This window comes from Xiphophorus maculatus, chromosome 14 (assembly GCF_002775205.1).
Source record: "Xiphophorus maculatus strain JP 163 A chromosome 14, X_maculatus-5.0-male, whole genome shotgun sequence".
In the NCBI taxonomy this organism is placed as follows: domain Eukaryota; kingdom Metazoa; phylum Chordata; class Actinopteri; order Cyprinodontiformes; family Poeciliidae; genus Xiphophorus; species Xiphophorus maculatus.
Genome location: NC_036456.1, coordinates 18375804 through 18393111, shown reverse-complemented (window position 1 = coordinate 18393111; position 17308 = coordinate 18375804). Strand labels below are relative to the sequence as shown.

Below are 17308 nucleotides of genomic sequence, written 5' to 3'. Positions count from 1 at the left end.
GCGCTGGATGGTCTGATTGGGAGGAACAATAGGAGGAAGCTTGATCCTCAACTTACAACCTTTCCTGGAGGAGGAGGAGGAGGAGGAAGAGGAAGAGGAGGAGGAGGAGGAGGAGGAGGAGGAGGAGGGAAAGGGAGTCAGACAGATACACCGATGGACGTCAAAGCGCTGCTGGAGGTCAGAAGGAGATATTTTACAACCAAATCGCACGAATGCTGCAGATTTTCTGCAAAAAATATGAGCAGAAAGGCGCAAAAATGATCCGAATGAAATAAATAAATCCTCCTGACGCCACACACCTAAAATAAATGAGCCATATAAATAAATAAATCAAAGCCGTAGCGTCATCTGCAGTGAGGAGCCTTTCTCTCTCGTCTTGCGCCACCTTTCAGCAGTCAAGGCGGCCAGAGTGGGGCGAGGGTGCATCCGGTTGGAGCCGTCAAAATAAAAGCATGGGCAGTTAAATCGCAGTAAAATTCTGTAAGTCAATTTCATAAACATAATATCTGTATCTGCCTATACAATTAAAGAAAATGTGATTTCATATCAATTAAAAGCAAAAATCTATCCAGACCTGCTGAACAAAATCGGAGAGTTGATGAAGTGAAATGTTTTGTGAATTTAAACTGGGTCTGCTTCTCAATCCTGTGTACCTTTATAAACTACACTTCTTCCTTCCACTCAACTTTACTTTACACTTAAAACCTGAACATAGTGCTCTGTGAATACACTGAAAAAAAGAGAATGGAGCTCCAACTTTAGAAAAAAATTTACTTAATTTGCTACATTTGACCAAATTAAGTTTGTCAAACTTATTTTATTTACGTTTAACATGGCAACTTAATAAACTGTATATGTTTTAAACTTAATTTGCTCAACTATTTTTTTTTTAAGTTGAATCATTTCTTTTTTCAGTTGCTTATCCTTCTTGTGGAAGATTTCAGTGACCGTCTGCTGCCCAGTCCGGTTACAATTATAATGATGTGATAAACGGGCAGCTATTTTACATGCTTAATCCATAATCCAGTGCAGTTTACCTCGGCCCAGAATATCGGATTGCTCCCTGAAATTAGTTTTCTAATTCCTTACAAATAAACAAAAACAAATGAACTCGAAGTTTACATCAGCTGACAGTCTTAATCAACATAAAATTAACAGAAACAAATTAATATGTGAACTGAATTAATTACAATTGTTTTTTCTTAGGATAAAAATTTACTTTTTTTCAATAGAATTAGAACAGTACTGAGAAAAACAAATTCTGAGGATAAAGTAATATTAATATGTTAATAAAGTCAAAATACTATGATAAAAAATTTTGATCCACACTAACAAAAAAAATAACATTATTCTTAAAATTACAAGAATAAAGTCAATATGACGTGAATGAAGTTGAAATTAAACAATGTACTATTAGGGCCATAATGAGATTTTTTTTTTTAAATTTCAATAACAAGAATAAAGTCACAATATTATGAGAATAAAGTCATAAAATTACCAGGATAAAGTGGTAATTTTATGACTACATTCTTGTAATACTACGACTTTCTTTTTGTGATATTAAAACTTTATTATCACAGTGAGTGTCTAATACTCCGCTGTGAGTTTCGTTAATTACAAAGAAAAGTGAGAGACAAATGTTGGTCAATTGGCGGTGATTTAATTTGAAAAATAAGACTGGATCATTTCCGGTCGTCTCGTGCGCTTTGACGCAAATCTGGCGCTGTAATAACCGGATAACGGGAACCGAGAAGGAGGACGGCAGCAAAACGGATCAGTCGGACGGTGGTGTGTGTTTCTCCTGTTGTGTACCGCAGGCCTTCAGTTTCCCCTCCAGGCGGAGCGGCTCCTTCTCTCCTCTTTGTCTGCTTTCTGCTCCTCGGAGGTGGGACCGGAGCGCGGCTCGGCGGCGGAGGACCTGCACATGTCGGCTCCGTTTGTTTCTCCGCCCTGATATCGGCTGGAGGACGGCAGCGGGAGGAGGAGCAGGTGGAGAACAATCACCGAGCCGCAGGGAGTCAAATAGAAATATATAAATGTGTTAATAGGAGAAGCGGCTGAGACAATCAGGAGAGGATGCGATAAAACGAGAGAGAAGGACAACAGTGATGCGGCAGCCGAGGTGGGCCCAGATTGATGATTTTATGATATCATCATCCACCGCCAGGACCGGATCCGATTAATAAGGAGGATAAACCGCAAACTGATCGGGAATCTGTGTTTGTTTCTCTCGCTGGGATAACCAGGAGGCGCTCTGCGGGTTTTCTTCATCAGGCTGTTATTATTCTGAATGAACATCCACGTTTAGGCCGATGACCGAGTCTGGAGCCTGTGTGACGCCAGTACAGCAGCAGAGGTGTGTGTCTGAGCATCACTGGGAAGGAGCCGCCAGCCCATTTCCGTCTGTGCGTAAAACAAACCAGGAGATTCAGGCGATGCGGCCATCAGTCCGGCTCTCATAGAGGCGCAAATCAGGACTGGACCTCCAGAGATATTCCTGCCCCCTCCTGCGCATTTCCATCCTAATCAACTGATTATCCATCTGTGATTCACAAAGCCACCCACTCCATCCATCCATCCATCCATCCATCCACCCATCCATCCTCCGTTACGCGCTCCACATCTGCAGCCGTCATGGAGACCACCAAGCTGCCCCCGTCCAGCCCCTCCTCGCCGACCACCAGCTTCTCGGTGCCGTCCGCGGAGAAGGTGGACGGCTTTCCGCGCAGGTCGATGCGCAGAGCGCGGCAGAGGAGGTCCCACAGCTCGTCCCAGTTCCGCTACCAGAGCTCCCAGGTGGAGCTCACCCCGCTGCCCCTGCTCAAAGGTGAGAGACAAAAGACGCACACACACAATTTCTACAAAGACTTTCACTGTCAACTCACCACTGACACAGATGAACCCCCCCCCCCCCCCACCCCCCCACTCTATTACAGTCTCTATTTTCAACCCGTCATTTTACTAGAAGCTTAAGCTAACCTGGTACAGGGCTACTCTGATAGATTCACAAAACCACTTTGAAGAGATTTTTCTTCACTTTACTCCCTCTTCCGTTTTTTTCCATCTTTCGCTCTCTGTCATCAGACAACACAATCCAAATGACAATATAAAAAGCGTCCACTAGCTTGTTCTCTATTAGGAATATTCTTTCCGCCATATTCTGGCGCCCCCTCCAGCGCAGCGCCCCTATGCTTCACATATAGTGCATACCCACTTTTTGCGCATCCACATCTTTTTTTTCTCCTTTTCACTTCGAAAGTTGAAGCTGATGCATTCTGTAAACCCTTTATGCTCAGAGTGATATATTTAAAGTGTTTATTTCTTATTAATTATGATAATTATCGCCTAAAGCTAATGAAAGCCCAAATTTAACTGATCTTAAAATACATTTTTAATGCAAAAATGTCAGCCTTCTGAACAATTTGTTTTGTAATCGAATATTCTGACAATGAATCCATTAATAGGAAAAATGGCAGATTCTGCAGGCATATTAGAAATATATTAAAATAAGGTAATAAGCAAACAATTCAATTCCTTTTTTAAGTAAGAAAATATATTTTTTGCCTAAAACACAACATAAAATTCCTTTAGCGAACACTTGATAATTTGTAGCAAAGGATGCATCTACAACTTAAAAAATGTCTAACATCAAAGCTCAGCCCTCTTAACATCAGTACAGTGCAGGACTAATCTATTGATTATTGATTTAACCAATCAATAAGTGGATAGTAAAATCTGTTTACCAGGTGAACCAGCTTTCTTCTGGTAAATTGTGTCTTTATTCTGCTATTATTTCACAAAAGTAGTTGCAGCCTGGCGCTAATAGCCCGTCGCACAACTCAAAGAGGGAATGAAAGAGATAAATGCTAATTTTTGAAAATGTTTCCTGTCATTTGTAATTTCATTTTTAGAAAAGAAAGTGGGAATCAATTAAAATCGCATCTGGTTTGAAAAAAATATATCATATCGCCTAGCCGTAAGTAGCGATAAACAACATTTAGATATAAAGACGAAAACAAGTCCAGTTTAGTTTAGGCAAACTGGATGACCACAAACGACGTCCACCGATGTCGAGCCTCTGGAATCATCTGGACTGAAAGCTTTCCCCTGTTAGCCTTCATCGAATCACAGCATCAGTTCATCTCCCCGACTGATTGATTTGGGAAACGGGTGCAGCAGCCCCTCCGTCACAGGAACATTTTCCCTCTTCCGCATGCGGACTGGACTCCCTTCCTAACTGCCATGAAATACATAAACATGAGTGACCTTTGTGCCAAACTGGATGGGGATCTGGAGATGCAGATCTGTTGTTGCCATAGTTCTGGTCCCTCGGCTCCTGAAAATACACTGAGGAAACTTTTAATCTACCTGAAGGCAAAAGGCTGCAGAGGAGGTAGAGGCAACAACATGTTGCATTTGAATCGCAGCGAATAATCTCTGAGGGAATCGGCCTGCGGTTTGATGCATGTTTGTTTTCTGTGGCAGACTTTGTGTTTGTGCAGCGAGATGCATGTCAGAGTGGTCAATACTTTTGATTCTTTTCTTTTCGGTGTCAGAGTCAATAACGAGGCTTGTCATGAAAGCAGATTTTGCTGGACGATAAATTGTTCCAGATGTTATTGCGATAAACGACAATGTTGTTGTTATGAGGCCATTTTCAAGAAATTTAATGACAATTGCAAAAATGAACAAACTTTAATTTTGTAAACAACGCATAGCACTTGAACTGGAAGATATTTTCAATATTCAAAATAAAACACAACAGAAAAAATCGAAAAGTCAAAGGGAAACAGAAACCAAAATAAAATGGATCATGAGGTTTTCCCTCTCAAAGACCAATAAACTTTAATTTTGTAAAGAGCATTTAGCACTGGAACCAGAAGATGTTTTGAATAAAAATAAATAATAAAAAAATTAAATGACTAAATAAATTCCCCCAAAAAACAAGCTGACAAAAAAACACCCCACAACCAAATAAAAATTTAATACAACCAAAACCACAAATTAAATGGATCACGATGTTTTCCCTCTCAAAGACCAATAAACTTTAAATTTGTAAAGAGCACTTAACACTGGAACTGGAAGATACTTAAAATAAAAACAAACAATAAATAAAACGGTAAAATAAATCCTCCCTCCCAAAACATGAACAAACAACCAAAAACAATAAACAGAAACATAAACCACACAAAACTGAAACCATTGATGAACTGAAACCATAAATGAATTGGCAGGAAAAACTGCCCTTTAAAAATGATTAAGAATCAGAATTATGGAGCTCATTTTAACTTATAGTGTGATTAACTGATTTATTATTGATTCAGTTATTGACAGATTTATACGGCATCGGATGAGGTAGAAAATAAACATAGAAAACTACATGTACCGTTAAATCAAAACTAAATCTAAACAACCAGCATTGTTCATCTAAACAGACAAACATCTATAAATAATTAGGAAATTTTGCAGATTTAAATGATTTACAAAATTCACCTTAAATAATTAACCATTTTAAATAATTTACTCTCCGTTACAAAAGGCATTAACTGACCGATGAGCTCCATCCTTCCCTGCGCCCTTGCTGCTCCGCCCCTCTTGTGTCTCGTGTGTTTTTGCAACATGGCCGACAGTTTGTGTTTCTATTTCCCTCTGACCCCGCTTTATAAACCCATTCTCCCTCTGTGTAGTCGGTGATCTCCTCCTATTAACTCTGAACTGAGGGAAAACGTTTCTGCTTTCAGAGAGGCTCTGAGATCCCTCTGTCTGTCCTCCTTTATGTGTTTTTACACTTCATTTCCCCCGGCTTTAACGTCCTGCCAGGGCGGGGTAAAGTGGTTTGGTTTTTATTGCACCTCTTAGTTCAGCTCTGACTTTGCATACATACATGATGCTGCAGCAGGCAGGAGTCCCGGTTGTTGCATGGCTGCAGCACGGCTGCAGCAGCCTGGTGCAGGAGGCGTGTCTGCTGTGGGAAAGTCTCTCCCATCGTCAATATGTGGGCCAAATGTGAACACACTCTGCCTTCATGCACATCATGTTCCTTCTGCTGAGAGTCTTGCTAACAGATTCAGATGTACAGCAGGATAACTAGTTACTGTCGCCTCTTTTCCATTAACTAATGAACACATGAGAAACATTCATGTCTTATTCATTCTGCCTTTTCCTGATTTAAACAAGCTATTCTCTTTTGGGGTTGAATGATCATTTTAACATTCAAATTCTGAGCAGGGATGCACCGATCTGCTTTTTTTTTTTTTTACTTCCGATACCGATATCGGAGGTCGAATATCGGCAGATACCGATCCGATGCAGAAAAACAGAACTAAAAGGTTTCCTTTTTTAAACACAGACACAAATGTACTGAATTACACATTTATTTAACAACTCTGCAAACTTAAAAACACCAATTAGCTTCTGAAGCTTGTGAAGCTAGGTTAATTTGTTCAGTCAGCGCAATTAGGAAGATAGCAGCTGATAGAAAACAAATAATAAACTAAAACTGACAAAAATATGTAAAAATAAACTGCAACAAACTTTCTTTCAAATGGTTCAGAAAGTGCAATTAGGAAATTCTAAATATAATGTAAAATAAATAATAAAGTGTGAGGTTGATCAGAGCACGAAGCATAGAATTAGAGTGAATAGATCTGCCCTTATGGATCAGGAACATTGTCACAAATTGAGCCAGAATTTTATTATATCTGGACTGAGGTATTTGTCTTAATTTATAAATTTTTTTATTATTTTTATATAAATACTGTCACCTTGTAGGTGACAGTATTTACGGGAATGTTGGTTGTTTGTTTTTTCCTCCTCCTTGTTGTAATTCTCATTGTTTTTGGATATAATGTGAAAACCCCAACAACTATATTTAACACCAACATCAGGACCGATACAGATATTAATATCGAATTGATGCATCTCTAATTTGAAGCTGTAGATGATATTTTCTAATCTACACATAATCAAACTAGAAATACTGGCTGTCTAATAAATAGCCAACATAATCGATGCTTTGGTGAAATGCTGAAGAGCCACTTGTAGAGAAAAGCACCAATTTTGCAGCCATCAGTAAGTTTATAAAGACACAACCTGAGATTGGTGATGCCAAACCAATCACAGGTTGGATCTTATGCCAATAAATTTGTGATTTTGTGTGATTACGTGTAAGTCGCGCCTGAGATCGGAGTGCTGACGCGGTCTGGGTGGGCTGCAGCCCCGCATGGGTTTGGATAATAAACAGATAATGTGATCGTATCTCTGAGTCTCCAGTGAACACAGATCGGATCTGGGAGCCGCAGGGATGATCGAAGCAGCCAGCTAATCAATAGGTGAAGGCTGAGGGCAACCGGGTCCAATAAGACGTTTTACAGAGGATTCATGTCCGGCCTCTGGGTCACAGCAGCGTCTCTACATGTTCACAGTGCAGAGGAGGCAAAGAGCTGGAAGCATCAGATCCAAACGGACAGAATGAAGAAAAAGGTCTGACTGGTGGAAAATAACATGTTTTATTCCCACTGGGAGCAAAAGATCGATCAATCAATCAATCAATCAATCAATCAATCAATCAATCAATCAATTGGTTCAGCCATCCATCCATCATCCATCCATCCATCCATTCATCCGTCCATCCATCCATCCATCCATCCATCCATCCATCCATCCATCCATCCATCCATCCATCCATCCATCCATCCATCCATCCATCCATCCATTCATCCATCCATCCATTAATTGGTTCATCTATCCATCCATCCATCCATCCATCCATCCATCCATCCATCCATCCATCCATCCATCCATTCATCCATCCATCCATTAATTGGTTCATCCATCCATCCATCCATCCATCCATCCATCCATCCATCCATCCATCCATCCATCCATCCATCCATCCATTCATCCATCCATCCATTAATTGGTTCATCTATCCATCCATCCATCCATCCATCCATCCATCCATCCATCCATCCATCCATCCATCCATCCATCCATCCATCCATCCATCCATCCATCCATCGAACAGAAGTACAAATCTGGGACTTTGAGTCTGTAAAATTTTGTCATTTTGTTTTGTAAATTGTTGGTTGAAACACAGAACTGATTTTGAGTCTTTTCGTCTATTTCTATCACTAAACACTGATGGAGTAAACAAGACAATTTTCTTATGATTTAACTACAGAACGAAGCCTCAATGTTGTTTTAAGTTTCAAATTATCCAATGAATCGAGCTAAAATTGAGCTCTACTTTATTCCCCACAGAAACTCTCGCTTCATGTTTTTCAGAAATTTCACTTTTTCGACACTAATTATGCGCAGGAAATGGATCTTTAAAGCAAGTAGAGCAGAACCTCAAATGGGATGAGAACTGAAGTCATACTAGAGATGCAGAACTCAGAGAACAAGATGAGTTCTGACATTTAAAAAAAGTCAACCTTCAACATTTACCAAGCCTAAACATGGATGTGAAACTGGTTTCCTGCTCTTTACAGTTTAATCACGTTGTCAAGGATGTAAAGGATTCTTCTGTCTGAGCGCCATCATGCACAGAGTAAAGTAAACAACAATGAAACAAAATGCTGACTCAAACAGATAAACAAATCAAGAGGTGGAGTCCATTAAAGTAAAGGAGATCTGAAAAGTAGCTAATCTAAACTAGCAGATCCAAACCTTGAATTTCTCATAACTGATTCAGTAAAAACCGGTCAGAGTTTAGAACAACCTAATTTCTGTGACGGTTCTCTGCTCCTTGACCTTCAGCTGTGATGTGCTCCACTGGGGTCATGACCCCCGTTTAGCTTCCTGGTCTTGGGTTTTGGGCCATTTCTGTCGGGACAAACCAGAGTTAAGGTCACATTGTATCCATTATGCATTCAGGAGGCCGGCAGAGGCCAGCTGACAAACTCCTGAGACAGATGGTACAAATGTGAACCCAGAAGGACTTCAGAAGATTTCTGATTGGTCGTCCTAAATATGATCCGGAGACGTGAAAGAAAGAACAAGACCATCAATGCTGACATCAGGAAAAAAACTCGGTCTTGGTTTGGGTGAAGTGAACTGTGGTTCAGTTTGAAGGCAAACGTGAATGCAAGCGGACCGGAGACCGCTCCAAAAGCAGGAAGCAGACTACAGCGCAGGGCATTCTGGGTAAATACAACCAAAACTGACACGCTTTAAAGAACCAGCAGGAGAAACGACTTGTGGTCTTTTACCAAAGACAAAAGAGAAATCCTACAACTGAAAAAAAATATTAACTTATTGCCAAAAAACATCTGGGTGTCTTAAGGTCTTAAGCTGGTTTTGTACTCAAATGAAGTATAAAAATGAGTAAAAAGTGAATTTTGCATAATAGGATCCTTTAAATACCTCATCACAGCGTTATATTAATCCTCAGTGAAGGTGGCGTTGCTGCAGGCAGATGATTAGTTTGGAGGTTGGGACCTTTCTGGGTTTCATCATGTATTACTATTGTAATTATATCTGGAGCTGCCCGAGGTTTGAAAACTGACAAAATGTTGCAGTAATAACATTTATTAAAAGCCTTACTGGGTGTTTACTTTGTGTGCTTTTTTATAAAAACATAACACTTTTTGGTCTGTGTAGGGATCTCAGAGAGAATCGTTCTGCCGCTCGCAGTTACCTCATCACAAACCGAGAGATAAAACAGGCAGACTCAGCCGGTCCTTTCACTGATTATCACTTTTTAAAACTGGTTTTACATCAGTTTAGTATTAACATGATTTAGTTCTTTCTTGTTAAGATTCTACTACTTTTTACTAATTGTTTTATGGTATTTTTAGGATGTATTTTTAGTATAATAAGTAGCCTTTTTGCCATTTTGTTTGCAGTACTTTGGTTAACAGCTGTTGTTTTTGATTTGATCTATTGTCAAGTTTTTTTGTTTTATTTGGCTACAACACTCAAAGTTAGTTTCAGGTTTTGCACACTGCAGATAAAAGGTGGAAAAACTTCCAAAATGATTCTTCAGACCACAACAACTTGTCATTTTAACAGCAGTGTGTAAAACTTTATATCCACATGTGGCTGAAAGCATAGATGGCATGAAAAACGGCCCAGTGTGTGAGAAAAATCCCATTGCTTACTGGTTCCATAAAAAAGCCCACCAGTAATGTGCCTCTCTCCCTTTTATTTCAGAAAGTAGTCCATCTGAGAGCTCGCATCTGTATTTAGAAGTCACAAGACGATCATATGAAAACCATTTCTGTGTCACCAGAGGCACAAGTCTAACAATCCTAGTGAAAGAACAAACTCACATCTTTTCCTGAGAACAGCAGCAGATGAGGAAAATATGAATTTATAGTCCTGCTTTACCACAGCTGTTGCTTACACCCAGCTGCGGTGTTGGATTTCCTCTCATCAAAAATTTATACCGGCTCGCTTATTATTGTCTGATACTGAAGTGAAAGCAGCAGATTAGAAGCAGAAGGTTTTGAAAACGATTCAACACACCCAGCTTCAAATCTGAACATCATTCCCATCTACTAAAGCGGACATTTTATGCCAAATTCACATTTTACAGGGTTTTATACATCAATTTGGGTCAAAAAGCAGCTCAAGCGCTTAAAAAAACACCCAGCTGGTTTTTGCCTATAAGTTAATATTTTTTTGGCGTCTGGAAAATGAGCTGTTTCAAAATCCTCCCGATTATTAAGTTACATTCGACGAACACGGCGCTGTTCCCTACCAGCCCTAGATGCGATCCAGCACCTCTGGTCAGCTGGTTTTACTGCTGTATGCGTTGTACAATGGCTGCAGGAAAACACAAGTGTTTTGTTGTTGGCTTACTGTTCAGAAACCACTTGCTGCAACATTGTTGGTTGTGCAGGAGGCTCCACTTCTGCTTTTCAAAGATGTATGGTTGTATAATTGCTCATCTGTTTGCAGCCATTTTCACGCGTGAGTGTAAACGTTGAGTTGTGGGCGTGGCCACCATTAGCTTATTTGGATTTGAAGCGACAAGAGTCCCTAAAACAGCTCATTCTGAAAGGCAGAACTGACCAGACTAAAATCTCATCCTCTGAGAATGATTTTGTGCAAAATAAAAAGTAATAAACATGTTTTGTGCAGCCCTTGGATGTGAGCATAATAGACCCCCTTTAATTACCCAAGTTATTTCTTCATGCTCACTTTACTATTCAAAAGAAATGCCCCAAAAGGTAAATAGCAACGCAAAAACATTCTCTGTCCTTGACATTTCCATCATCTGCTGCCAGGAGCAGTGACTTTAAAAGGCCTGCTGAGTGGCTTCAAATAACTCCACCAGGCCCTAAAGCATGTTGTGTTACCTTAGAGGGTGTTAAACCTCCTGCACCTGCACAAAACCCATTCTGCTGCTTTGTGCCAGTGGTTAAGTATCTCTAAAAGCCTTGAATCAGCCTGCAGATATCAGAGAGGCTCTACAGACAGTAAATGGATCAGACTTTGTTGAACAGAGTAACAGATGGAGAGTGAAAGCTGAGCGGCGTGGCAGGAAGAATTAATTATTGTTGCATGCTTTGAGTTAACGTGTTACATAAATCCTACATTTTTGCGCTCAGATCCTGTTTAGCATAAGAATTAGGGAGAGTTTTTAGCTGTTTTATTTTAGACATTTGGCCGGTTTTAGAATAATCGTTTAAATGCAGTTTAGCGGGTCAAAGTGTGCTTTTGCAAGCCTTCTGTTTCTGGTAGGAAATGCATTTCAAATGCTTCCACCGCTGTCTGCATTGTACAAAAATACACCACTGCTTGTGTTTCATAACAAGCTCAGAACTGGGCCATTTTCACAGCCAACAATGAGGGGATTAGACGGAGAGCTTGCCGCCAGATATCCACATTGAGACCAAAGGAGAAGAAAGAAACGCTGCTATCTTGCGATGCATGGATTCAGAAAGACGTGAAAGAAAGGTGTTTAGATGTGAAGAGCTGCGTTTGAAGGCAAAGCAGAGAAAAATAAACCTGTTAGCTTCCAGTCTTAGCCACATTTAGAAGATGTGTCAGTGATAAAAAAAGGGCTGAATTTAGAAGAACAAGTTAGTAATTCACAAACAAAACTCAGGAAAGGACGTAAACTTGTGGTCAAGTTGCTTTTTGTTAACTATAAGAACAGGAAACAAGTCGAAAATGCCGTCTAAAGCAACCCACACCAAAGCACTGCAAGAATGGTTGGAAAGTGACCAAAAACAAACCTGAAGAACCGTCTGCTTGTTTTCAGAGAGACCTTCAGTCTGTAAATCGTAGATCTATATAAACTACATAATCTCCCTTGCAAATTTGACCTGTTTTGGGTTGTTTTTTTTTCATACTAACAGAAAAAAATATCTAAAAAATTACAAACTGTATTTAAATCAGGGACGTTCAAACTTCAAAAAATCATCAAATATGTTGTGATTTTTTTCTACCTACTCAACAATAAACTAACCGTGATGCATTTTAATAAAAAAAAAAAAGTAATCAGATTTTTTCTGTAGTAATTTTCCAAAACTTCAAATTTTAACCCGTCGGCCATCAACATGCTGAATGTCAATTTGACCTCATCTATTTTTATGTCTATTTTTAGTTTCAGTTCATTTTTACTAATGGATAAGTAATTATTTAGAGTCTTTTTTTAGTGAAACATTGTTTTTATCTGGTGAATTGAACCCAAATACCGATGTAGACTGTCCAGGGTTTCCCCTAGTGTTTTATAAGCCTGGCGGGCCACCAGACTTTACTTCTGCCCCCACCAGGTTTAACATTGCTTATTTATTTAAGTCTTTTTAAAATGTTCGCATTTTTAAGACTTTATAGCTGGTGTTCAGGTATTAATCTTCTAATCTTTCAACAACACATAATTATCAAGTGATATTTTCAAATTTCCTGCCAACTTTAAACATTTTTGAACTCAAAAACACGACGGGCTGCTGGATGAACCCAACCACTGGGCTTACCAAGTTTTCAGGGGGAAACTTCTATTCTATTCTATTCTATTCTATTCTATTCTATTCTATTCTATTCTATTCTATTCTATTCTATTCTATTCTATTCTATTCTATTCTATTCAAAGGGCTTTTCCTTGTTAAATTAAAGGCATTGATTGAGGAAACCTGGAAAAATATTTGGTCTTTTCTCAGCAATAAAAACTGGACTTTGGTCCGACTTCCTTTGAAAACACCTGCTGCACTCATCCAACTTTCAATAAAACAAAAAAAAAGCAGATTTTGGTGCACAAAGGTGTACTTTTGAGGACAAGTCAATGAGCAGATGTGGTTCTAGTTGCTGGGAAAGTTGGGAAAAGATGATCACCTTGTGTTGCAACATCTTTGTGGGTGGATTTTAGTGAAAAAGTCTTCAAGTTATTTAATTTATTGTAATATTGTGGTCAGGGGGCCACACAAAATCATTCCAGGAGCCGCAAATGGTCCCCGTCCCCCACTTTGAACACCCTTGATCTAAATGGACTTTCAATTATTCCAGACAAAAGGCAAGTAGTTTTAAAATATAGTTATTTTTTTAAATTAATGTATTCATAAATCCACTCAGAGAATAAACAAAGACATGTAACAAACACCACCCAGTGTGTTAGTTAGTGTGTTTGTTCATATCATAATAATCAATGTACAGATGATTGTGTTTTAAACGCAGTGTTTACTCGGTCACCTTCTCCAACAGCCTGGATGCGGCGATTGAATGACTCCTGGTGCGTGTTTCAGGCCCGGCCGGGTCGGTCCGGTTTAGTGTTACAGAAGGCGTGGAGCCGTTTCTACTCTCAGATCAATTAAGAGAAAGAGTGGGGGGAGAGAAGAAAGTGGTCCAGTGGAGTGGATGAGGAAATGACTTAACATTAAGCTGATAGGTGGAGGAGGAGCGGAGAGGGAGGAGGAAATAAAAAAAAGAAATGCAAAGGAAATTGGTTGGCAGAGGATGTGATAAAAAGCCAAACAACGCAATAACTCTGAACTTATCGTCACAACCTAAACATTCACCTGGAAGCAGAGAGAATAAACATTAAACACAGAAATAATCAAGTAACCGCTTGATAAATCACAATGAGCTCAATAATTTACATCGGCAGTGCAATGTTGTTTACAGAAACATCATAATACATTTTATTTATGTTTTCTGTTACGTGTGGTTTTTATTTCTGTTTTATTTATTCATTGTTTTTGGTTGCCATGTTTCATTTTGGATATTTAAAATATCTCCCAGTTCCAGTGTTGCGTGTTCTTCACAAAATTCAAGTTTATTTGTCTTTGAGAGGGAGAACTTGCACGATTAAGCCACTATCAATCAATATGTTACTTGAAAATTGTCTCAAAACAACAATCTTATCGTTTATCGCAATAATTACTTATCGTCCAGTAAAATGTGTCGTCATGAAAGGCGTAGTCTATCTGCAGAGATATACTGAAAGCACTAAAAGGGAAAAATCTAATCCAGCTCTCTATTTAGAAACACATCAACCTCAGAAAAGCGCAGCTGAGCCTCAGTCAAATTCAGGGAGACGTGATTTATTTTCTCTCCATTTTATCACATTTTCTTATCTGTGAGCGACGCAGCGGCGAGGCAGAAAGCTGCTAATCGGATGCTGAAGATGTCTGCAGCTGCCCAGATTTGTTTACTAACTGTCGGCCATTTCTGTTTACATCCTACCAGAAAATATTATTTCCAGAGGAGATTTTTATTACTCTCATAACCCGAAAGTAATTAAAAAAGACGTTTGGAGGTTTAATAAAGGGCATAGGAAGCATCCTTTTTGTCAAAGGACACTGCGAGGAAAGGTGGTTATGTGACTCCAATAAATATTAACCAGCAGCAGGAGGCGGCTTAGAGGGATTTTTCTATGATCAGAGGTTGTAATCTACATATTTTATAGGAATAAATGAATCCAAACAACTAAAACAAATTAAAATAATATATAAACCAAAGTTTTTCATGATGATATACATCATAATTAAATTATATGGAAGATTTCAGCATTTTTCTGTCTTCAAAATTTGTTAAAATTCAGGTACTTGAGTACACAGTAGTTTGTGTTGTATATAAAATATATATTTCAGAACAAGGTGATGTATAAATTACCATTTTTGGACCTTATGAGTCCAGCTCAGTTCAGTTCCCCCATTTTTGATGAGAATTAACTCTAATTCCTAAATAAGAAAACACAAACTGAATGGCAGGATGTGGAATCATAAATTTGTTTTTACATTTGAAAATAACATTTTTTCTTTAAACTTTTGGCAAATGTTTGCATTTTTCTTAGTTAAAACATTTATTGTAAATATAGCATTATGTCTGAAATGGATCCACACATAAGAAGAAAAATGAACATTGAGCATGTGTTTGAATGTGGACATGATCAGGGTCATGGGGTCAAGGGTCAGGCTTCCACTTCTACTGGCTTTACACTGGACTAGTTCACTATTAGTGGATTTTCTGTGGAACGGCATTTCAAATTATTTGTGGAAATTGAGCATATCTAAAATATTCCAAAGAAAATGGAGTTTATGAAGCTAAACCTCATTGGTGGGATGTTTTATGATGCTATTGGCTGATATTTGCAAAGCAGCCAATCCAGGAGTGCCATTTATTTTCCTTGGCATTGATTGGCCGAACCCCTAAGATAACGACAACTGCAGATGTTAGCTGCAGTCGTTGTGCTAAGGCGGTTTCTACTGCGTGTATTAATGCATATTAATGTATATTTAGTGTTTAAACAAATAAAATAGGCAGTTATAAGTGTTTTTAGAGTGGCTGTAATCCCAGTGATCCACTACAATTAATTAACCAATCCTTTTGATGCAATCCCAGATTAAGAAATTATTGTGCTAGGACTAGATCAACTGGTAGATTTTTTAACTTTCAACACATTTAACATAAATGTTAAACAATCTGCCAGGGGAACTAGTACTTTTTACCAATTACTAAGGAAGTATTTCCTTAAAACAAGCTCCTATATCTTGCTAAAAAGTTACTTGTAAGTTAGTTTTGTCTGATTTCAAGTGCACTTAGATACTTTCACTAGAAACTAGACCAAAAATACTTGTTAAGCTTCATTGTTTTTGCAGTGTAACATTAACCTTCTCCACATAACATGGGTATTTGGGTTGTTTTTGCAGGTTTCGTACCAGGGTTTGTTTTTAGCAGATTCAGTTTCAGAGCTGATTACAGGAACTGCCCGCTGGAAGTGTTTATGTTTTTGAGGACAATCTGCTGTGGCGGACATTGCTTGCCGCTGAACGCAGCAGTATGAGCGGACCAACATGCTGATTCACAGAATCTGCTAGAACACATTAAAATGCCTTATTTTCAAGGAAAGCGTGTTTTAAACCCCAGTTCTGTCTTCTGTTGGTTGGGCTGTAACGACAAACTGCAGGCTGCTGCTCATTAATTGTTTTAGATGCACTACATTACCCCTGACTAGGAATTATGCTAATATATGTTGCATAGTGATGATGTTAGCTGACTAATGACACTGACAAAATGAAGAAAATCATAAAAACAAGTAAACAAACTAAGAAATAGAAAAACGATATCTAACTACTTGAGTAATTTAGAAATACTAACTTTGCTTTTAAGGATGAAACTTTTAAAGTTTGGTATTGTTGGCATTGAACAGATTTAGATATATCAAAAATCTACGGCAAGATATTTGTGTATTTATTTTATGTCTTTGATTTCAAGTGTGATTTTATATATTTTTTTGTCTACTAGTTTGTGGCTTTTGGGCAAAAAACCCCCAAACAAGTCTAGTCAAGTTTATTTATATTTGTATGTAAGTTCAATGTGTTTAACACCATAAAAACGTAACACAGTAACCAATTATGAACCAGCAGTTAACATTATTTATGATAAATGCCATCAACAGAATCACCAATCAAATATGTTGATCAATATTCTCGTTATTATGAATCCAAAGCAACTCGAAGCAGGAGGGTTTTTAGTCTAGATTTAATGGAAGGCAGAGTTTTGCAGTTTGTTCCAGATTTGTGCTCCATAGAAGCTGAATGCTGCTTCTCTAGGTTTGGCTCTGGTTCTTCAGACCAGAACCAGAAGACCTGAGAGGTCTGGACCTTTAATGTATTGTGTTGCTAAGCTGTTCAGTGATTTATAAACTAAGAGTCTATTCCCTTAAATTAAAGCATCAAGATAATTTCTTTGCAGGTGAAAATGACCGAACTCTCCAGGTTTCTGTGTTTGTTAGCGTCCTGTGAGCAGGACGGTGGTGTGGACGGCACCGCTGTTATCGGGTTGGGATTAGATTATTTAAAGATGGACTTGAAGTGCGTCACGTAAACCCCTTAAGGTGATATTTATACCGCCCTGACTT

The 17308-nt window shown here is 38.7% G+C and overlaps 1 protein-coding gene across 1 annotated transcript in view; it reads left to right on the top strand.

Moving 5' to 3' along the window:
• Nucleotides 1-1691: 1691 nt before the first annotated feature.
• Nucleotides 1692-17308, top strand: part of ppp2r5b (protein phosphatase 2 regulatory subunit B'beta) — a 49584-nt gene continuing 33967 nt past the window's right edge. Inside the window, exon 1 of the mRNA XM_023346359.1 lies at nucleotides 1692-2827. Within this exon, the coding sequence (XP_023202127.1) occupies nucleotides 2635-2827 (193 nt within the window). The 5' untranslated portion in view covers nucleotides 1692-2634. The remainder of the gene's footprint in view (nucleotides 2828-17308) is intronic.